The 23,259-nt window shown below is 38.5% G+C and overlaps 2 protein-coding genes across 4 annotated transcripts in view; one reads left to right on the top strand and one right to left on the bottom strand.

Annotated features, from left to right (window-relative positions):
• Positions 1 to 15,365, top strand: part of LOC104042221 (radial spoke head 10 homolog B2-like) — a 23,902-nt gene extending 8,537 nt beyond the window's left edge. For 2 of the 3 annotated variants that reach the window (XM_064461713.1, XM_064461711.1), the window contains exons 11-20: positions 325 to 436; positions 521 to 600; positions 693 to 841; positions 1,462 to 1,569; positions 2,658 to 2,834; positions 3,633 to 3,764; positions 4,941 to 4,992; positions 5,514 to 5,624; positions 6,695 to 6,890; positions 7,317 to 8,357. In XM_064461713.1, coding sequence (XP_064317783.1) covers positions 325 to 436; positions 521 to 600; positions 693 to 841; positions 1,462 to 1,569; positions 2,658 to 2,834; positions 3,633 to 3,764; positions 4,941 to 4,992; positions 5,514 to 5,624; positions 6,695 to 6,890; positions 7,317 to 7,521 — 1,322 coding nt within the window. In that variant the 3' untranslated portion in view covers positions 7,522 to 8,357. Of the gene's footprint in view, positions 1 to 324; positions 437 to 520; positions 601 to 692; positions 842 to 1,461; positions 1,570 to 2,657; positions 2,835 to 3,632; positions 3,765 to 4,940; positions 4,993 to 5,513; positions 5,625 to 6,694; positions 6,891 to 7,316; positions 8,358 to 15,065 lie in introns of those variants that run through there. The other variant, XM_064461712.1, reaches the window with a different exon arrangement.
• CCZ1 (CCZ1 homolog, vacuolar protein trafficking and biogenesis associated) lies at positions 8,055 to 23,259 on the bottom strand. Its single transcript, XM_064461718.1, has 15 exons — positions 22,999 to 23,259; positions 21,219 to 21,316; positions 21,013 to 21,106; positions 20,841 to 20,915; positions 19,771 to 19,818; positions 19,062 to 19,145; positions 16,601 to 16,776; positions 15,881 to 15,962; positions 15,202 to 15,263; positions 14,170 to 14,281; positions 13,532 to 13,565; positions 13,062 to 13,179; positions 10,753 to 10,911; positions 9,522 to 9,649; positions 8,055 to 8,409 (listed from the first exon to the last, which is right to left on the bottom strand). The coding sequence occupies exons 1-15, from the start codon at positions 23,107 to 23,109 to the stop codon at positions 8,354 to 8,356; spliced, it is 1,437 nt and encodes a 478-aa protein (XP_064317788.1). The 5' UTR covers positions 23,110 to 23,259; the 3' UTR covers positions 8,055 to 8,353.

The following is a 23,259-nucleotide window of genomic DNA, read 5'->3' as shown; positions in this document are numbered from 1 at the left end:
ATCAATCAGTTCCATTTAGACCTGCAGTGGGATGCCCTGCAGTCTCTGTAGTACATGAAGGGTTTAACTCCAACTTCAGCCCCTATATGTTGAGTGGATGCATTTCTAGAAACAGGGAATTTGGTAAGATTCAGCTGTAGGTGGACAGTTCTTGAGAACCTGCTTGTTTGGAAGTGATGCTGTGTCTGGTCTGATTCTTCCAGGAGTGTTTTTACACTGTGATAGGTAGAGATGGAGAGGATAAGAAAGGCTGATAAGTCAATATGCCTATAAGCATTTTAATGTACATGGTAGCAAGAGAGATTTATTTTCTCAATTTTTTAGGTGATAAAACACCACTTGCGGAAATACATTGTCCACATGAGACTTTACTGTTCAGAACATTTTTATCTTACCTTATTCGTCTAGCATTTCATATCTATCATGAAGACCACAAGTAAGTTTCATCTTTTAGTGAAATCTATTTCAGTGTAATCAGTTTGAGTCTTCCCAAACAAGAGTATTTTTGTTTCAACTGTAGAGAGAAAGGTCCTTATCTGCATAAGTGTTTCTCAGAAATGATGTCCAGGAATGTTATTCCTGCTGCCTGTTGTGTCCAAGGTAAGTAATGACATTTCTTCTGTTCATCAGTTAGTACTGCGTTCATCACAGTTTTATTGTAACTGTTATTTTTTCCCAATTAATTCTTAAAGGTATCTTATTTTCTGAAGAACGATGTACGGTTTTTGCCATGAGCTACATTGACAAATGCTGGGAAATATACAGAGCTTTTTGTAGACCGAGCACCAGACCTCCATTTGAACCCACAATGAAAATGAGGCACTTCCTTTGGATGTTGAATGTAATAATCAGATTTGGTTTTTTTTCTTTGTATTTTTTGTGATTAGATGTGCTTTATTTGTTCAGTTTATATGAGCGTTTAAAAATACTTCCTGTGGCTTCTGCACAGAGCCTTTGAGTCTTGTCTTACTGGTGGAACTCAGACTGGTGGCTTTTGAAATAACACAGTAAACCATTTTAATAATGTATTAATTTAATATACTGCAAGGTGAACATGAGATTCTTAACTAAAATTCAGTAATTCAGGGAAAGATGAAGATTACACTGAAGCTAGGGAACAATTCCTGTTGATAGGCCTGGGTTTTGGGTCACTGTCACTGTTTAAATCCAAGCCTTTTTTTAATAACAAAAAAAAGAATAAAAATATCAGATAGCAAAACTATTTTTTAGTGTTTTTATTTATGAGCTCTCACAAGTTCTTTCTTAATGCTGTTTTTGTGGTCTAGGAAAAATTCCCATTGACTTCAGTAGGGCCAGAATTTCACTCTGTCGTTAATTACATGTGTGGAAGTATTATTTGAAACCACGAGAAATTTTGACACAGGCTTTAAAGGGAGTTAGGTTAGGTGTGTGTGGGAATGCCTTAAGTGCTATTAACATCTAGTATTTACTGTTACCCAGGATTTTAAACTTCTCAGCAAACAATTAACTGCTTCAAGACTTGTGGAAATACTTGTCAAAGATGGCCCCTCTCCACATGACAGTAGTAGTACCAACCTGGAGCAGGAGGTGTGTATGGAAGAAAATATATCATAGTTCATTGATACAGGAACAATTAAAATTACTTTTAAAAAATACTGCCAATACTGCTCAATCTGCTAGAACAGGAGGAAAATTAATTAATTTATTCCAAAAAATAAAGAGTATAAGCTTGAGCCTCTGTTTTTGTCTTCCTTCATTCTGCCTATATTTTCCAGTTTAGCTCAGGTACTTTTATGTTTTGTGTATTATCTTATCCCTCTTAGTACAGTCTCAGCATACCTTACCATACAGATAACTCCTAAAGAGTGCTATAACCCAGAGGGTGGAATACCATTTCTAGGAGACTGCTGCTATGAAGAGTTCTGTCTGTGGGGCAGTTGCCTGACATGACAGTATGTGTGTACAGAGATATGCAGGGATGAATCTCAGCACTTCCAGCTGCCGAGGTATGCACTGGAAATGTTAAGATGGGTCAGTTAAGATGTGAACCCACTGATCCTGAAAATCTGGGGATCCAGGAAACCTGATTAGTGATGTGTGAAGTGCTGCTACCTCAGTGAGGTCAAGTAGTGACTGGAGAAGCTGCTTGTACTACCTGACAGCTAGCCTGCTACAGAGGGCCTTCACTCTTAAAGAATTAGCTCTTACTCAGCAACAGTCTATTGTAAATGACATAATTGAATTTATTGTTTTAAACGTTATCTGATAAACTGTATAAATGTAAGTCTTACTAAAGGATTCATTATACAGCCATTCTTGGGGAGTCTGGAAGCATCATACTCAATTAAATGTTTTCGGTAATAGCAATAATTGTGTGTTATTTGTTACGAGATATTTCCCGTAACTCCAGCTACAGCAAAAATCTATGCACTATTTTATTTCAGTATGACTTGTATAAGGTGTAATACAGTGAATTTTTTCACTTGTGAATTTTTTGAGCTTTGGCTGTTTCAAATTTTTCTTCAGAAGAAGGGATGTTGGGGTAGATAAATGAGGCCAGTGAGGCTTCGCAAGCAATCACTTTTGAGTTCTTTGCTTGCTCAAGTTCATATGCCCGTTGATGAAGGGATTTTGCAAAAATGAATAAGTTAATCACTGTGTTTGTTTTACTCTAGTTGGTTTTTCTTGAATTTGTTGAAGCTCTTCTGGATTGTGCGTTGTTGTATGTTACCAGTGATATAATTAAGGAGCAAGTAGATCATGATTGTCAGGCAAGAAGTGGCTTTAGAGTCGAGGGCCTCTCGGAGGGAACCACAGATGAGTCTCTGTACCCAAAATATTCTCTGTCCCAGGTAAAGTAGATGCAGACCTGTTAAATATTATTATATATTCACTTAGAGGGTGAAGTCAGGCCCTGCAAATGTTCCATGTTTCCTGAACATAGAAACCAATTTCCTCTTTTTGCATAAACAGTCATTTGACTGGGTCCTGCTTTTTATGTTCGTGCTACCTTAGATTGTAACATCAGTATAGGCAGTTTTAACACACTTGCACATTTTCCTAGATAACTACATATAAAGTACTTGCAAGTCTTCCAGTGTTTGAAGGGGAATTGACAGGTTAATTGACTGGTGGAAGATACGCCTCTCCTGCTTGAAGCTGAATGTCTAAAATTGCCCTGTAATGATGGCAGTGCAGTAGTTGTGTGCAGCAAGACTTGCTGTTTCCCAGCAGTTAAGCTATACTCTGTTTCTGCTGAACTTTTGAATAAGGATTTTGTAGGTTGTAAGATGCTGCCTGTGACACTGGTGCAATTTAGATGCATAGGGTGGTTGAAGGCATGACTTAGAATTGTTATCATTTGGAAATATGCACAAGATTAAAGTATTTTTATTAATTCAAAGAGCATTCACAAACACCTAATTGCACAGTCTCTGTAAGCCAGTAGTGTCACTGTACACCACCGCTTCCCGTTCTCTGGCTAATTGTTCCCATCCTATGGAACCCATTCTCTTGCATCACTGCAAGCATTAATGCAGTTGCACAGTGAAATGGTCCAGTTAAAATAGTCAGATTTTCCAAGACTAAAAGAAAATCTTAATTTAAAATGTATTGAATGTAAAATTCTTCTTGTATTTACTTTTTATCAGTGCACTTACAGCAGAAGTATAATTGGTACACACATAAATGATGACATTTCTGAGGCAGCTGAGCTTTACAGTTGTTCATGGTTGTCTTCAAGCGAAGATGTCATATCACAAGACAAAATAAAGAAACACAAGGTATGTAAAAAGCTCACATTGAAAGATGGGGCAGAAGGTTTGCAATTCATGGGTGACAGAGTAGCCAAGATAGTTTTAAGTTTTGAAAGGGACTAGAATTTAATCTGACACTAAATACAATGTATTCCCATGCCTGGATCCATGAATGAGCCTAGAAGTGGTTCATTTCCATTGCTAACAAAATGTTTGCTCCCACACATACCCTCAGCTATTGTTATTTAGAATACTAGGTGGTACCTTCTACATGAACTAAAACAGTGGTGAATAAAGCTACAGCTTTATCTTTATTCGCAAGGTGGGGAGTGAGAGGCTGAGAAGTGGGCAGAGAGGTTTAGAAGCACTGGGGAAGGTAACTGTAATATAATTCCTAAAATACGTTTCAGAATTCTTCCAGCAAACTTTTCACCTTCACTACCTTTACGATTTTGTACCCAGTGTATGACTATAATGAGATTCTTGATATTCCGAGAACAAAAATGGATTGTTTTACCCCTGTGATTTCAGGGTAAGATAGTAAGGATTGCTGTTTTATACTGGAATTCTGGAAATCAGACAGAGAATTTGGAAAATTCTTGACTTTCAGAACATATACCAACACTTAGAACACAGAATTGTGTTTGACCTGAGTTTTTGTGAAACTTTGACTGTCACTCGTCTGAAAAGAGTGGCATCATCGGGCTGCAGAAGATGCTTGGGATGACAATTGGAAAGACTTCAAAGTTGCCTTCTCAGATATATTCTTGGATGTTGTTCTCTCCTTTTTACTCAATGTAATTCCTGGAGCATATTCCTATAGTCAGGAATAGCCATTCATTATTGTTCCTTCAGGAACAGATGACTAATACCATGTAGAGCAACATGTAAGAACAAAGGGACATGTCTAAGAACAGGAGTTTTCATTCTCCATGCTTCTGTCTTTCCCTAGCTCTGAAATAGGATAATCCTATTTCCCTAGCTGGTGTCAAAGGAAAAGGGTTATGACCAATTTGCTAACATTTGAGAGTGTGAAGCACTATTGCAATTTCAGTGTTTTGAAACAGGGGCATAATTGTGGGATGCATTTGGTTGGCAGAGTGCTTTGGAGATAGGACTTTGCATGACTGAAATGGATATGTGATTTCACTTTTTAATTTGAACACAAGTCCAGGCATTTAGTAATTTAAAACTTCTTGTCAGTCACTGAGACCTTGTGAAGACAGAGGGCATTCTCTTCAAGAATTTCTACTGGGTGAGTACTGTGGTTACCATAAGCATCTATAAGCAGTGGTGCTAGAGGAGGTTCACTCTTTCTACAGCTTTAAAGATGATTAAAACAGTAGCTGATCATTGAAACAGCTGGATGTATTGCAATTACAGAGGGTAGCCTCATTCAGTTTGGCAGTTATGACAAGGCTTCTGTTTAGCTTTCCATGCCTGCTATACACAGATAGCCGGGCAAGTCTTGAATCTGAACTTTTTGTGATTTTTAATTAGAAGCTATCACATTTTCCTTAAAAATAACTTAAAGGCTTTTAAAAACTTTCCTGTTCTGTTCCACTCATTTGGGCATGGAAACGGGACACTGAACTCTGCACTGTGCCTTCATTATAAACAAACTTTTCATCAGTACAGAAGTATTTCAACCACAGGTCTAGCTGTAAGGGCAGATGACGACAATTTATATTTGTTTGTGCTGAAGATCAAACCTGATATTTAATGCACAGAATTATAGACTTCAGAAATCTTAATTTTCTTTCTTTGCAATATCAGATACTGTCCACTCATTTCACACAACTCATGGAGATTTCAGAGATGTTCCATCATTGTTCACCTCGGATGCAGAAAAAGAACAAGATTTCTGTCCAGCAAAGGAATTGACAGGTAAAGCAGTCCAACTGTTTTAAGACTAACACAAAAAAATCCCTTGTAGCTCTTGAATTGTGACATTTTAATTGTATATGCAGATTGCAGCTTGTCACCAAGAGGGCAGTAAATGAGCATTATTTCTGGAGGAAGATACTTCAAAAAGTTTTTAAAGGACATTTTTAAAAGAAAATGAAAGTTAATAATTGAGTCATTTAAGTGCTGACTTAAGTAGTTTCCTAATTTTAAAATGCCATATTTTATTTGTAGGGTATCTGTAAGCTGTAATTTGTATTTACTCTATGAGAAGCTCAATGTCTTAGACAAATAAAAGATATTACTGCTATGCCTTGCTTCTTTTACTTAATATACGAATTATTATAAACGGTGTGCCACCATTAGCTGGGAGAAGGTGTCTTATGACAGGCCAACATTCATGCAGAAGAGAAATCAGAGCATTTTCCTGTGTTGAGGCTAGTAACCTTTTATACCATCTCCCTTCTGGCTGATGAGCAGATCTCATCAGGGTTGGTTTTTGTGCTTGTTAAATGTTTTCTACAGATAAAGAACCCAAACCCAAGAACAGAGGTAGACAAGGATCTTTGTGTAGTCATCAGCTCTTTCACTGAGATCTGATGACTGAAAAGTTACAGATCTGAAAAAACATTGTTTCTTAAAGAACCAGCAGCTGGGTCCAGCTTATTTTTTGACAGTCACTACAACTGGATGCTTGCATGCAATTCTCTTCTTTCAGGTAGTCACATTCATTCCTCCGTTCCCCCGTGCACAGGAGTCGTGGATACTGAACTGTCATCAGATCACTACAGAAGACATCTACCATAGAATTAAAGGGGAGAATTCATAGTCTTTTGATGCCATTCCCAGGGACAAGTCACTCTGAAGGCTCACAAAAGGCCCATCCCCTTTTACATGCATCAGTTAAAAGTTTCTCACGGTTGTCATCTTCTGTACCACACAGAAGCCAGACTTTACCATTGCAGAATATCAAGTCTGAAATACTATAGCCCAAAACACATTTGAAATAGAAGCGCCCTGCTAAATAAACATGTTTAATTTACATGTTGCAGATGAACCAAAAGGAACCAAACCTGAATATGACGAGGAATTTAGCATGTGGATGCGTCAGGTGCAAATCTTTTTTACAACAAAGGTCTTTCCTGCCTACCAGCATGAAAAAGTGCTGAGGTCAAAAATAAAAGAAAATCAAAGAGGGGATGCTGAATTAGCTGAACTGAGAAGGATCAAGGATGAGGAGCTGGCAAAGTAAGTGTTGTATCTTATCTTGAAGTAGGGATCTCTTTTACTAACAAAATTACTGAAAATGAGAAGCGTGCTTTAATAAGGTAGTATTTTAAGTGGGAAAACAAACTCATCCAGGTATAATAAGCAACATCCAGAACATGACTTCTGTTACTTTTGGGAGTAACAAATACAGACTGCTTTCAGGTTACAGAACTCTCAACTCTCTGGTATCTCCTGGCACCTGAGCCCTGCTCTCTGTAAAGGCAGTTAAGACCTTCTTTTTACTTACTGTAAGTCAGACTTGAAGTGGTAACTAGGCTGATTTTCTGATTCTCTACAATATGAGAGTTTATACTGCTCATGCTATGAACGTAGCTGTAGTTGCTTCGCCAGTATCAGTGTCTCCCCTCTCTTGCAGTACATTAAATTTAAACGTTGTTCTCTCAGACTTATTGCTGGAAGAGAAGCAGAAGAGGCAAAAAGGCAAGAAGCAGCTGCAGCAGAAAAAACATTTTACTCCAGGAGTGCAGATTTTAAAGAGTTAGAGGAACCTGTCACAGAGTTAGTACCCTCTCCGAAAGAAGAGGCACCCAGCGTAGCACCTGCAGTTGTTACCAAGGTGCTTGCTGGCAAAAAGAAAAAGAAGAAATAAATTTTCTGCTGAGAACTACTGAAGCTTCAAGTAAGTACTCTCTGAATAACAAACCCAACAAGAACCACACATACAGTCAGGTCTAAAATACAAGTACAATAAAACTGTATGCACAAGACTTGCTGATTTCAGAGGGAAACTGTCTGCTCCTATGTCAACGTTCTTGGGATAGAGAATACAGTCATTTACGCGAGTGTAACCCCTTAAACAAACTTCCAGAAGTCAATAGTTGACTTGCACCTAAAAATTCCCTCAGTGTTAAGCTGATACAAGAACTGGTGTCTTGTCACAAGTGTATGTCCCAATGAAGTGGTTTCTGCTTAAAACATGATTTGACTGAAATAGTGCATATAAACAAGTATGTAAGAATCTGACAAAGACTGTAAATCAGGCTGAAGCAGAATCTGCAAAGAACAGGTCAACCTAGAATGTTCTTTGCTCGTGGGGTCTTTTGTAACCAGTCTAGTTTCACATTGTAGAAAATTAGCAGAAAGTCACACAATGATGCAAATGAACACAGGAAAACAAAAAGATGCCCTTAAAAGTGTAACAATTATTAGTTTTTATTTTCCAGTAAAATATTCACATAACAATATCAGAATGGAATGGTACAGATGAATTCAGACTGGGTTTTAATTAGTTTGCACATAAACATTTTTAAAATCTAAAAATTTTATGATCAGAGTTTACAGATTTTAGTAGAAATTTTGATTCTTACAAAGCAAGTATTGCTTTACTATTGACATTATTCCAGTCAATAATATGACTGATAACTTTTCATGTTGAACAAGTCTCTGACATTGACATCTTCAATAAATCAGCCCTTTGCAGATCAATCCAAGAAGAAAATATTATTGAACTGTGTTGCACAAAGTTTCTTCACTTCTTCTGTAAAAAAATAAAAATAAGGTATTTCAGTATGATATTTTACAGGAACCTCTGCAAGAAAAACCTTGGGGATCAGCAAGGAGGATTAAATTGAAACAGAAAAAACACCCAAGGAATTCCTAAAATAGAAATACACTTAATTTTATTCTGTCTTCAGTAAGAGAAGAGAGTCAAGTCTGACCTTTCACACTGCCTGAAAGGTGCATTCTATTCTAAGTGGCTAAAGTGTAAATGATGGTTTGAATTTGCTGCTGGGCCATTCATCCTGTCAAACTTGTACACTGCACCAGCAGAATACTTCACGAGAACACAAGGAATTATATTGTAATCCCTTTTCAGGGGAAGGGGGATTAGTGTAGTCTGGTACAATAAATCAAGTCAGCAAAACTTTTGCAGTACTTCCTAAGTTTATCAGGCACAGAAACACTCATTTACTGTTTCTATATGGCAGGTTTGATCCTGAAAGACAATTAGAAATCATTGTGTAGGTCATGCAACTCATTCCACCTTTTAAAATTTACGTTGCTAGGCTTTGGTCTGGAAAAGCATTAATTCTTTCCCATCATCCAAGTGCGCACATTGCCTCCTATTAAAACAGATCCCTCAAATTGCTGCAAGTAAGATTCAAACTGCCATTTCTCTTAGTCTATTTAAAAGCTTTTGCATCTTAATGTTAATTTGCACTCTTAATTATAGCAAATCATTCTCAAAACAGCGTTCAGAAACAAGACAACAATGTAATGAGAATCACTAACATAATGTCTATCCTGTATAAGTAACCTACACATGGATCACTGACAAAACCTAACTCAGATGTAAACATGTTCATCTCTCACCTGTAAGACACTTCATTGATTACTCCTAAGCTAAGCTCACAGAGCTCTCTTCTATTATATGAAGGAGGAAGAATGATTAATAATTAAGAATGCTGAATATTTATGCTGTTCTTTTACAGCTGGTAGAAGGCAGTCTAAAACCTTATGCAAACTTACCTGGTCTATCATAGATCAATCCCTCTCTAGATTTCTTGTGAGATGGATTTTATTACTTCTCCAGGAACATACATTTTAGTAGTAACTGTATTTAAAGGTAATAAAAAACCCAATCCTTACCATTAACTTCAATCAGATTTGCATTTTTTTGATTCAAAATAACATACAGTTCTCGCTGGTCAGACTTTTTCCCAACTACCCAGTAATCACTCATTGCCTTCACAATAATTTCCTCATCTTCATCAACTCTGAAAGAAGTTTTAGAAAGTAAAAAAGAAGGTGGCAGCAAGTTCATCTTCAACAACTTTATTTGTAACTGTTAGGACAGCTTAATATAACAAATTGTTGTGGTTGTGCAGTATCAAAGAGAGACAACCAATACTAACTTAGACATAATGCAGCAATCCAGGATGAAGGCTTCATAAATGGCTGCTTAGGACAAATACATCCCCAGATGAGTAAATTATTAATTTGTCCATCAGCCAAACACTCCAGTGCTCTGAGGAAAACACCTATCCTCCAGGCTGTTAAGGACACACTTCATAGACTTACGATTTGCTACACAGTGACCTAATAACAGAAGTTGGAGATGGTATGGTGATGCTAAGCTTTCACATACCTAATTGTTAAACCTAGAACTAAACCATGCTCAATAACTAGATATATTACATAAAGCTGTCACTAACCCAGTACTTCCTCAATATGAAGAAACATTCGTTTTTCATTTCTAGAAAAAGGAAAACCTTGTCCTTAGCAGAGTGGGAAAGTTGCTAGAGTTACAGACATGACAATCATTCAGCATTTTCATGTTCTTTATTAATTTTTATAGTGACAGAGGGTCTCTCCCACCTTGAAGCACAATACCCACTGACAAGAAGCCAATTATCTTCTCTTATCAGCAGTATTGCAGTAACTGCAACATTTGCATTTCATCTATTGCCTAATCCCTAAAGGCGGCCAGCTGTTTCAGGGGAGGGTGTAATACAGGCAGGAGGAGGTTTCCCTTTCCTTTATACTACTTATCCAGAGATTAGACAGACTTAAGTGCAAAAGCACTAGGCTTCACATCCCGTCTAAATTTGTTATGGCTACTCTGAAGCTTCAAATAGATGAGATATTTTCTTGGATAGGGGCCCTGGCCCTTCTTTTCATTATTATTTTTAAGTGACAATAGAAGTTTTGTTTAGGACTATTTCTAAACCAACACAGAATACCAGATATGACTCATGTTACACCATTTATCTCAGAGCTATGAATAGCCATCCATGAACAAAAAGACACGAAAACTTCACTTGTGAAAAAAATCCACTTGACAGAAGGAGTTACAGACTATTTAATAGTTAAGCATTACCTGGAGAAGTCACTGTTGATGTCACCGAGAATCTTCATGAGGTCAGGGTGAACAGATGCAAGTGATACACTGGGTGTTTTCCTCATGTGAATGGTGCTTTTCTCTGCCAGGTTCATGTGATTGAAATAGATAAACTTAAACTGAGGCTCCTTCTCAGTCCTAAGAAGATTAAAAAAAAAAAGTGACTTGTGAATACTGCATAAGCACAGGCTTCACAGAGAGCAGGTAACTAGCCAGTGCAAGCTTGCTTACACATCCTAAAGTTATCTTCCCACTGGAGAGACCAGTAAGGCTTGTGGCATGATCAAACTTCATTGTAACACTTTTTTTTTCTTTGAAAATTAAAAAAAAAAAAAAAAGGCAAGCAAGCCTGCAAAACCAACCAGCTTCTCCCCTTCTGCTGCTTAGGTTGATAGTAAATAGCCACAGGAGAGTCTAAAGGCCTTGCCCCACTTCCCAGTAGTAGTTTGTGTTTTTCTAATGAGCTGTTTTCTCTCTGTCCCCGTTTTGTTTCCTTGCTCCCCTATGCCAGTCCAATCTGGTTTGAATGGATGCTAGGTCTTTAATTTGCCTAATAAGTAATCTTCCACTCATGTCATTGTTATTTGTTACAGTCAAAAGAAAGAACTCTTCCCCCCATCATTAGTGTGCGCCAATCAAGAGATTATTTCAAACTCCTGCCATGGCAGTCTTCCTCCATTTCTTCTTTTACTAAGCTAATATAAAATCTGCCACTTAGAGCTGTAGTTTTGGTAGAAGTCACAACAAATTCAGACTGGCAAAAACTGGCTATAGCAGTTGGTGCTTCAGGCTATGTATTATTTAGAATCAGGGAGATACTGTGATGACACCACTCACCTTAGCAAACAACTAGATACCCTCACTCTCTGTCACCCAGATGCGTTAGTGTCAATAAACTGTATCATGTTTTCAGGACACCACGGCATTAAACTTTAAAAGAGTTAAAGTTGCCAAGGCCGGTCCCAGATGACATTAAAAAACCCCAAGTTTAATGATTTAGTAGGTTGGCACAATTCCAAGCACATCCTATTCTATACCCTGCGATTTTGCTGATTTGGCAGGCTACCACTAAGTAAATTCAGTCACACACCTATCTTTGGTTTAATTCCTCTTTGGTTGTCATATGCAATGCTGTTCTTGCTTCCCCAACTAACAACTATCTAAAAATAAATACAATTGTATGGAAAGTCAGCTATAGTTAAGTATATTTTCCAAAGCATTACATCCTCATCCTTTTCCATTTGACTTTTTTTTTTTTTGCCCCTCAAGCAGTTACCTTAGTCCTGCAAAACAGAAAAAATAAGACAGTTTTTTCCTCACCTACTATACATGTCAACACTTCAAGAAGCAGCAATTCTGGAAAAAAGTACTCAACTATAAAGCAGTTGTTCTAGTATCTAGACCTTCGTTTTCCTTTTGAATTTGTAACAGTTAAGAGCTCCATACACGCCAAGCTGTAAGTTCTTGTGTCTAAGGCAACACGCAGTCACAGCTAGTGGTGTCAGTGTCCACTTGATGTGAAAAATACAGTTGTTCTTTAGCATTATACAAAATCACAGAAAGTCAAAGGAGAAGTCAAAGGAAATCAGCACAAAGAAGGATGTGGGCACAAAGACAGTGATATTTTTTACTTTTTTTTTTTTAAACTCAAATGTTCTACTAGCCCTAGGGCTATTTGTGAACATTATGAGATTCTGTTTTCCTTAACGAAAGGTAGAAAGAATGAAGGTAAGATTTTGCAGGAAGTGCTATTTCTCTACTTCAGCATGGGGGACAGTGACAGAAGACTTCAGCTGCCATTTTTGCCATCTTATATCTATTTCTGCAATCATAGTAATCTGTAGAACTCATGATCTCCAAGGGTCAGCTAGTTTCAGTTCATGTATGAAAGAAGAAAACCTAGAAGTTCCACCTCTTGTATCTGAATCATCTGCTGACAGCTGGGGGATGAGGAGGCAGAATCTGAATTGATAATAGTGAAATTCATCTTAATATTTACATGATTTTTTTCCTGCAAAAATTACGCACATAGAGGAAAAATGCTTCAGTGGCCACACATTCTTAAATTAACATGTATGCATATTTGGGTCTCCCTGAAGTAAGAACAACAACAGGCACTTTATAAATGCTTAAGATGCAGAAAGATAGATAAACATTGTTTAAAGTACACAGTTAACTCAATGCTCTCACCATTTGGGCTCATGTTACCATTATTTAAGCAGTTCTTTAAACCTGCTTTTTAAGCAACTAATGAGGGATTGCAACAGGAACAGAGATGTGGTACAAACCCTGACATTCTCTTGTTGATGTTGTATTGTTCACATATGTCTGATGCTAACACAGTGAGCTGAGGCCCAACAATGCTGTCCAGTTTACGGCAAAACTCCAGCGTAGGCGGAATTGAAGCTACGTAGTGGGTAAAGAAAAGGGAGAAATGAGAGTCTCTTGCCACAGTTGAAGATACAGTTTCTGTAGTTGTTTTCTTTAAACATCAGTGAGAGTCCTAGGACAGATTTCTCTCTTAATTATAACCTTACAGATGATTTTGAGAGTGCATGGCTTACTGAAGCAATATTTAGTCATTTTATTGTATAAATTGAGTTATTTATACTGCTGGGACAAAAATCAGAAGACTGATAAAAGCACTCACGAGGAAGAGACTCAAATAAATTAGCATATTTTTCAAGAGTAAAACAGTTGCATGTAATAGCATTTTGTACTATGTCTTGCCAAATAAGTGTTGCTAATAGGTACTTACCATCAATCATAAAGCAGACAGCTGCACTCATGGCCTGGAACAAAAAAGTTAAAGCAAAAAAAGCATTTACAACAGGTTACCTCAAATCAATGACAATACTTCAGTGAGGTCACACACAGGTAAACCAGTTGAATAAAAAAAAATCGTCTAGTTTAAAGATAGCACTTAAATAGTATAATCTCTTTGCAATCCTGCACAACACAGGGTAGTTATGATTTTTAAAATTCAGCCCAGTTAACAGTTTTTAAGTTATAGGGGAAAGGTAAAATTTGCTAAAAATGCATTTTATGCAAGGATATATGCCTGCAAGAAACTTGCATTTCATTTTTTAAAAAGTAGGGTTTTTTATTGATTAATGATACATAAAGCCAGGTATGAAACCACTTAAAGTAACTGAAGGTGGTATTTTGTTTTAATAAAACAGCTATTTGTTTTGGGGAGGGTACAGGAGGGGGGAAAGAGGATTCGGGCTTTAAAGCTTGGTGCTAGAAACAGCAAAGAGTGTTCTGTCTCTTTGCTTTAACCTGGCCATATCAATGCATCTTTCTATACAATTCATAAGTACTTCACATCATTGTCATCTTCATTGTATATACATTCCTAATTCTGTGGAATAATTGCAGTGAAAAATGTAATACCTTATAAACAATTAAATGAAGCTCTTCATAAGTGTCATCAGTGTTAACAAATATTTTGGGGAAACGGCATTTTGCTTCTGGATCATTAAGATTTAAAGGTCCAGTAAGAAACCTAGAAAATAATTCAATAGGCCAGATGTTATGAATTCTTATATTTCAGTTTTTCCTATTTAACAGGTATTTTCAAAACTAGCAATTACTTGAATGTATGAATATATTTGAATACAATGAGTTCTCAGCTCTCCAGATGGGTGTAGAGCCCTTTATGTATCATCTCAGCACTCTTACATTTTCAAAGTATTATTTGCACATATGCTCCAAAGAGTTACAGAAATAGGCTCAGAAAGCCAGAATAACGCTAAGGAAATAAACTGTGCAGATCATCAAAGAAACAACAACAAAACTCTTTCCACATTCAAGTTGTGACTATCTTAAAAAACCCTTTTTTAAATTGCTACTGGGAAAGCATTCTTCCTTTGCTTTCCAACAGTACATTCAAGATAGTTTTATGTGGAACAGTGGTGTATTAGAAGCACCTGAAGTTATGGGGTTGGCAGAGGAGCAGGGGAGTGTGTGCCAGTGCCTTGATCCCAAAAAGAATACAGTAAATCAGGCAAGAGGAATTATCATGATTAAAGAAAGATGTCCAAACCCACAATTATTCAAATTAATGTTGGCCAGTTCCTTAAGTACAGAATTCCCCACTCTGATATGCCGAGTACAGAGGAAAAATAAATAGATAAATCCCTAGATTGAATTTGCACTTCTGCCTGAAGTGAAGTGCCTGACTGAAATGACCGGAGCACCTCCAAAATTTTTCATGCAGTGCATTAAGAACAGTGGGGAAAAAAAACCCATGCAGTAATGTTAATGAAGCCTTTTCTCTTTTTTTCCAGAGGTCAAGTTTTACATTGCAACTACTGTGTGACCCTCTGGAATGAAATGTGTGTGGAATATGTACTCAGAACACACATTATCCTCCCAAACATTTTACCCTTAAAGCAGTAGATGACGACAGTAAACAAGAGCTACCTTCCATAGTGTTGTAGATTTCCAGGCATTTCAGCACGTATTGGAGAATCTCTTCCCGCTAACTGAAGTGAAAAAGGACACACAGAAAAAAAACAACATAGAGATATTTTCTGTTACACTTTATGGACTGTCTTTAAATCAAAGTAAACCATTTGCAGAAACTACCACTCATGAAGAGACATACTTTGTGTAATATGAAGGAGGTAAAGCTAAAGTGTAAGAGACGCTGATATAACAGGGCATTCTGATTTTGCATTTATTGATTTTAAAACTTAGCCTATGGACCTTTTAGATGGGGAGAGGGATAACTAACTCCATGGGGTCTTATGGCACTCCATGGCGTGTTTAGTCATTGAGCTGAAGTGATTAATTTGCAATACTGAGCAGCCACCAGGTATCAACATTCAGTAAACTCTCCACCACCATCCCATATTCAAACTGTCAGCACAATTCATACTGTGTTAGGTGCAAATACTACTGAGTTTAGTAAAGTGCCCCGAAAGCAATAAAACTCAGAATTCCTGAACTATAATTTAAGAGGGGAGGGGAAGAGAGATACTCTTTGGTATTTTAGCCCTTAGTGGTACCAGCTAGACCAAAAGAAAAAAACCCAAACACAGAAATCAAAACTAACAACAACCTCCACCCACCACTCCCAAAAAACCACCAAATACCATACCTCAGGCTCCATGTGCCTCGGAAACAGAGACGTTGTGAGATATTTGTACAAAATTCTCATGTCATCTTGTTCAAGTCCACTCCTAGAACATCATGGAGAGAAAGAAACGCAAGTGATCTTAGCCTTAAGTTCAGATCACAGGTTTTCCTCTAACAAAAAGTCAGGCAAAGCACATACCAAACTCGGGTAGCAACGTTTCGGTGTCTCAGTAGATTAAATCCCACATTTTTTTAATTAAAATGTTAGTTTATTTGCTTTAGCAAATGTACAACATGCATCTAAATTGGCCGTGCACCAGAAAAGAAATAGAACAATATTTAAACAGAGATGAAGTTTGCTATTGTTAAGTCTATTTTTAAGTAGAACTATTCACAAGCATTGTGACTTCCTGGTTCAGAACCATATAAAGAACAATCCTTTAATTAATCTTCTGTACTAAAAGGTCCTACAGAGGAACTTGTGTATACTCACAGAGGCTCTCTGTGATGTAAATGACAAGGACACTTCTCTAGGCTGCTCCTCAAGCTAACTTGGAAGTAATCATTTGGTACAGGTTAGAGATTTTGAAGGCAAAGACCTATGCCTTTCTTATATATCACTCATCCTACCATTCAGTTTTCTCATTTTCATGCAACTCTTTCACTGATTCAGAAGCTTTGCTATGATGGCACTTATTTATAGATGAGAAATTGAAGACAAAAGAATTATCGAAGCACCTACCAGATAAGCTGGTCGTTGTAGAGAAATGCAGTATACTTGACTATGTTCAGGCTTTCTTCCATCCTATTAATAAATGACTGAATTTTCAAGTAAGTCATTTTATCCAGTGGAAAGAAGCTGATTCCACAAAACACATCCAACAGATCGCAAGACTGTAAATGCAGTGTCTGCAAGTACTAGGAGAATAATGACAGTTGTTTTTTAGACTTCAGAAAACTTCCAATCTGTAGATTTAAATGATAAATTTGAGTATAGCCCCCATTAATCTACACTAATGATCCAAAAAATGCCCCCCTCCAGTTCTGCTTGTATGACATACTCCTTCATGCGGGGACAGACTTTTTAGGAGGGCCTATAGTGATAGGACAACGAGTAATGGTTTTAAACTAAAAGAACATAGATTCAGACTAGATATTAGGAAGAAATTTCTTACAATGAGGGTGGTGAAACACTGGCACAGGTTGCCCAGAGGGGTGGTAGATGCCTCATCCTGGAAACATTCAAGGTCAGGTTGGACGGGGCTCTGAGCGACCTGATCTAGTTGAAGATGTCCCTGCTCATGGCAGGGGGGTTGGACTAGGTGACCTTTAAAGGTCCCTTCGAACCCAAACTACTCTATGTTTTATGTGTTAATATGATTCCAGGTGTCAGCTTGCTATTATTTAATCGTAGCGACAACAGCTTTTAAGGCTAGTTCAAGATCTTCTCAGAGAATAAGAAATCACAGCCTATCTTACTAATATTTAATTTCAGAACTAACTCTGTAGAAATATTAGGAGATAAATCCATGAGTTTTCAATGTGCAAAAGAAAATATAATTTCTATTATTCTCTTTCTTGGTAGACAGTAACCTTTACCAAGAGATTTCAAATGTGCTATCAAATGCTCAGCTCTGTGAAAGATGAGTTACCCAATGGCTCCCTCTACAGTCATTTCACATTACGAAGAAAACAAGTAAAATACTTAGACAAACGGTATGACAGATCTCTGTCACAGTTTGTAATCTAAGACTCATTTCCTTTCAGAGTTTCAGTGCAGTCCAAGCCTGCCAGTAACACATAGCCAATTTATTCAACAAAGTTATAACAAAACAACTTGCATGACCAAGCTTTTTTAAGCATGTCTAATTCCCTAAAATTCTAATTCTCTGAGAAACACATTCTCCTTGGATTTCTTTCCCTATAGCGATTACTGTTTCATCTTCAGTAGGAACTGGAAAGAAAAACAATGTTTTAAAGATAAAGATCTTACTTCCCTTTTTGCCATGTGCTATTTTTTAAATTTAGTCTAGACAGAAGTATACACCAGCTAATCAAACAAGTACTCCTTGTGTCAACAGCATTTGTTCTAGAGTCTATGATAGTCCTTCAAAAACCAAGCAACCCCCTGCCCCGAAACCCACAAGAGAAGGCTGTCCTAAAATCAAACTGAATTGTACTTTTGTTTATTGTTATATTGTGTGATTCTAAAAACCTATTGAGAACAAAATTTTAAACACCAGCATACAGTGTCTACATTCCATCATTATCAGAGATATGATTATTTGCACCTCTACCACAAGAGAATTAACTGCTGACAGCAGTCCTCTGTTTCCTTCTGTGCAAACAAGAAAAATGAGGGCAGACAAACACTTGATTGCCATCTTTTAAAGCTAGCTTGCTGAAACTTTTCATGTAGGAACTCAAAATTCTGCCAGACATTACTACTCAGTCAGTTACTTTATGTGAAAAATACCTGAATAATATTTGATGGATTTCTTGCTCAGAAATAGGTTTTGCTTTCCATCCTTTCACTAACACATTTGCTTTTAAAGATTGAAATTGAGTTCTGAAGACTAGTTATAACCGAGGCAGTATCTCCTGAAACTTTAGCAGGCATGACTACTAATTCCACGGGGGTGGGGGGGCAGACAAGTTAAAAATGACAGTTATCCATTACTTCCCAATACTATGGGACTTCAAGTCTGTGCATGCAGGTTGTAGAATCTCCATCCCTGGCTATTTTCAAGACTCAACCAGCCAAAGCACCGTGCAGCCTAGTTTGACTTCATTGTTACCCTACTTTGAGTAGGAGACTGAACTAGATGACCTCTCCAGATTCCTTCCAACCTGAATGATTCTGCAACAGTTACTCAAGTAGATCTGCACACACTAACCAATTCAAATGTTAAAGTAGAATTTCCAAAGAATGAACATGACTCCATCAGAAAAAATATCCAACAGCTGAGCTGTTCCATCAAGCCATAACCCTGCTTGTGGTTCATCTCCATTTAAAGAATCTATGACATTAGTAGGAAGCAGGAAGTACTTCAAAAAATTAGTAACCTGACTTTTTGTGTTGCCACTACTCCTTTTCCACTGCCTACATTTTATAGTTACACTGCAGCCACTTAAGAGGAGATTTTTGCATTTTATTTCCAATGCAGAATCACATTGTATGTGCCTGAAAAATAAGGTCTTACCCGATGGAAGAATTTCTCTAGTCTCTCCTTTAGAACTTTTACACCTCCATCTTCCATGGCTCTCAGGAATGTGCCATTGAAAAGCTAATAGTTTTAAAAAAAATCAAGTCAGTTGGGTAATCATTTACAATAATTTCTTATAACTTGGCCATGAATGTAGCTAGATTTCAGTACAGCTCCTCTTTCTCAGTATTTGGGCTCCACACAGATCAAAATGTATCCCTTCTTTATTGAAAAAACCCCTCTCAGAGTTGCAGAGTCCAGGTATATATGGCAGCAGAGGCAGAATTAGAAAAGCAAACTAAATTCTTTAATGGTAGATAAATAATTTACCTGCGTTGCTTAAGTATCTTACGCTCTTGCTTTGTAAAAGCCAGATTGATGGCCTTTATCCAGTATTGTTTCTCCAACAGATATATCAAACACCATCAAAATCAAATGCTCAGTAGTATAGCTGCCCATGACAGAAGAAATCTGGACTTCACAGAAATTAGAAGGCTCTTATTTTTACAATACGCTAATGAACCAGCAGAGGTAACTGCAGAAGCTTTATTTTTTCTCTTCCCTTAACACCATTACAGTTTCAGAAAGAGAGCAGACAATAGCAGTGAGACAAGAATGTCAAAGCAATGATGAGCTTGCACATCCAAATGGTACCCTGAGGATCTCTTCCTCTGTCCAGACAAGGAACCTCTAGTATTAACTCTACCTTGTACATGCTGTAGCACTGCTGTAGGACTGAACTATACACCTTGTCCTGCAGAAAAGACAGCCAGACATTAGCATAAGCAGAGGCAGAATTTCAAATATTTGGCTGAGTTACACATAACATGTTGTCAAAGAGCCAGCAAACACGAGAAATCAATCTCTGAAAAGTTAAATAGCATTTTCACTAAGCATCTAGAAATTTCTTTGTACTTATAAAGTACTGTTTCGAAAAAGGGAGTCCCTTCCCCCCTTACATTTAATATCAAAAGCGCCTTATTAACTGATGCACAAGATATCAGTTACAAATAGTGCCCTCCCCTAAGGCCAGTGATTAGTGAAAATGAACTTATTCTGATAGTTTTCTCTTCATCCAGGCCAAAGACTAAAGGAGGCAGGACACCAATAGCAGGTTTTGATTAGGCTAGTATCTTAACCCAGATGAAAAAAAGACTATTTTATCATTTGTCTGGCACCAATCCTTTTCTTAGAACACAGTGAGGAACAGAACTAGTGCACACTGTAACGAATGGAGGCAGCACAAGCAACCAGCTTTTTAAATATTACTCCACCTGGCCAAATAGTCTTCCTGTATACAATTAAACTGACCTAATGATACTGCAGTTTGGACAAGAAATCCCATGATAGTTATGAATTGTTTGTTTGTCCACATTATTAGTAAAGATTACTAGCAGTCTTAAGAACGTAGTAACATGCATACTTAAAACCTAATACAAATACGTAGATTTAAAGTCTTGCAAGAACTTTATTAAACAGAGAGATCCTAAGAAATATTTGCCTATTCCAAGCTAAAAGCCTCACAGCTGTACTGTGATGTTTATTGGGTGATCTTGAACTGCTATCTGGATAATTTGCTATCTCGCTCTCCTCTTTAAACTTACTGAAAAGTACTTTGCCCTTTTCCATTTATGGAGATACGCAGATATATATATCAAAATAAAGTAATTTGGCAGCAGTTTAAGAAGAATCAAACTAAGATATTTCTGGAGGTACTCTTAAAATACAATATAATCCATTAACAAAAGAAAGAAAAAGGAAAAAGTTCAGTATTACCAGTAATTCTTCTTCTTGATATTCATAGACTGGCTTTCCATCTTTGTGTTTTTCTATTATGGGATTCCGTACAACCTAGGAAGTGGAACAGGCTGGTATTAGACAATGCAGAATGCATTGAGAACATTGCGATATGATGTTTTAGAAATATTCATATCACATGCATAAGTACCATGACCATCCAGAAGTTTTCTTCAGGTTCATGGAAAAATTGTCTATTTTTCTGCGTATGTAGGGATTTTGCAGGTTTTGTTGGACTAAAGGTCCTGGAAACAAAACACAGATGTAGACATAGATATTTATAGACACAAGGCAGCGGCATATGACTGAGAAAATAGAGTGCTTGCGCTAATACCATGAGCCATGCAGGCTTCATACCTTGTGAATTGTACTATAGCTTCACATAGTCCCACATTTCTAATTTTTTCATTCTTTTCTACTTCATTTGGGTGATAGAAGAGAATCTTCTTTTCTTCCTAGAATTTGAAAAAAGAATCAAAGCAAATACATTTTAACAGAATCAGAGGTAAAGAATATTAAGTTCATGGTTTGCTTGTTTTTTAACTTTATTCTCTTAATTTCCTAGGCAGAATTTCATCTTGTACCTCAATTGGCTTCTGTAAAATGGATAAAAGGTATATTTAAGCACACTTAAGTTGTCAGTCATCCCAAGATATCTCAAAATGCTTTATAAATGCCAAGGCTGTTTAAATCGTAGGCCCTAGTCACTTCACAGCTAGTTCAAAGCAAGGCTAGCTTCAAAGCCACATCAAAGCATGGCTAGCTTCAAAGCTAGCTCAGGTTGCTCAAGGCCTTATGTCAAAGCCTTAAGTAAAGGTTTTAATATCTCCAAAGACAGCTATTCCACAACCTTTCCAGGCCCTGTGCTGCTTTATGACCACTTCACTGTGAAGAATTTTTTCTTTTATCTCATCAAAATTTCCCTTGCTGGAACTTCTTCCACTACCTCTCATCCTTTCACTTCAAGAACAACCTGACTCCATCCTCCATAGCCACCCTTTAGGCAGGTGAAGCCAGCCATCAGACCCCCTTCACATCGTCTCTTCTTCAGGCTGCACAAATCCAGTTATCTAAGGCTTTCATGGTACATCACAGTGGCCTCAACAGACTCACAGGCCCTCCGTAGGGCTTGCTTCAGTTTGTCAGTGTTTCTTCCACTCTGGGAAGCCTCAGTCGAACACAGCGCCCACCAGCAGTCCCACAGGTGCTGAACAGCAGGGAAGCAATCACTTCACTCCACCTGCTCACACACGCTCGCTCCCACAGCCTGGTACACTGTCAGTTTCCACTGCCACAAGGGTACACTGCTGATTCATGTATGACCTGTTGTTCGCTAGGACTGCCCGGTTCTGTTCTGCAAAGCAGCTTTCTACCCTGTCAGTGCCTGGGCTGACAGTGCACGAGATTATTTCATCCCACACACGGGACTCTGCATTTGCGTCTGTTGAGCTCTGTGAGGTTTCTGCTAGCCCGTTTCCCCAGCTCACGGGGGTCGCTGTGAAAGGAGCCCTGCCCTCCAGCATCCCCCAGTTTGGAGGCACCCACAGACCTGCTGGGGGTGTGCTCAGACTCACCACCCCGGTCATTAATAAGGACAACACTGCTCAAAAACTATTAAAAGTAAAGATTATCACATGAACAAGACAATACACTGTTGTCATAGAAACTATAGCTTCTTAAATCTACTTATTAAAGATGACAGTAGCAAGAAAATACTACCAATAACTTGAATTTAACTCAGTTAAACACTAAGCGTTCTACAACGTTGTATCTACCTGGAGAATACTATTTTTATAAAAAGTTACATCTAAGAGACAGTTACAGCCAAGGCCAGCCCCTCACCCGCACTATCTCACGCGCTACTCTTGCAAACGCTCTCGGTTCCTGCTCTTTTCGCTCTGAAGCACAAACAGGCCTGGGCGTACGCGGCACTTGCCCCATCCCCACTGAAGACGGCGAAGCCGCTTCCCCGCGCCCGCCTTCGCTCGGGGACGCCCCGCGGGGGGAAGCGCCAAGCCGGCGGGGACGCGCCGCGTCCGGGCCTCGGGCAGGGACGGCCGCCGCAGGCCCCCCGCCGCAGCCCAGGCCGGGGGAGAGCGCGGCCGGCAGGTGCCCTCCTCGACGCCCCCGCCGGTACCTCTCCTTCCTTTGGGCCCAGCTTGGGGTTGTAGATGAAGAAACTGAGCAGAGTCGGAGCGAGCTGCTTCTCCTGGCCGGCTCCCCCCGCCACCGCCGCCGCCGCCGCCATCCTGAGCCTGAAGCGAGTGCGCCTGGGGCCGGCAGCCGCCACACACCATCAGGGAGCAGCCTGGGGCCCTCCACCGGCACCGGCCCCACAGCACTTCCTCCTTCCTCCTCGGCCCCGGAAGAGCCCAGTGCGGTCCGGGAACTGCTCCCG

This window comes from Phalacrocorax carbo, chromosome 10 (assembly GCF_963921805.1).
Source record: "Phalacrocorax carbo chromosome 10, bPhaCar2.1, whole genome shotgun sequence".
Classification (NCBI taxonomy): domain Eukaryota; kingdom Metazoa; phylum Chordata; class Aves; order Suliformes; family Phalacrocoracidae; genus Phalacrocorax; species Phalacrocorax carbo.
The sequence above is the reverse complement of the archived record's forward strand: the minus strand, read 5'-3'. Positions and strand labels throughout refer to the sequence as shown.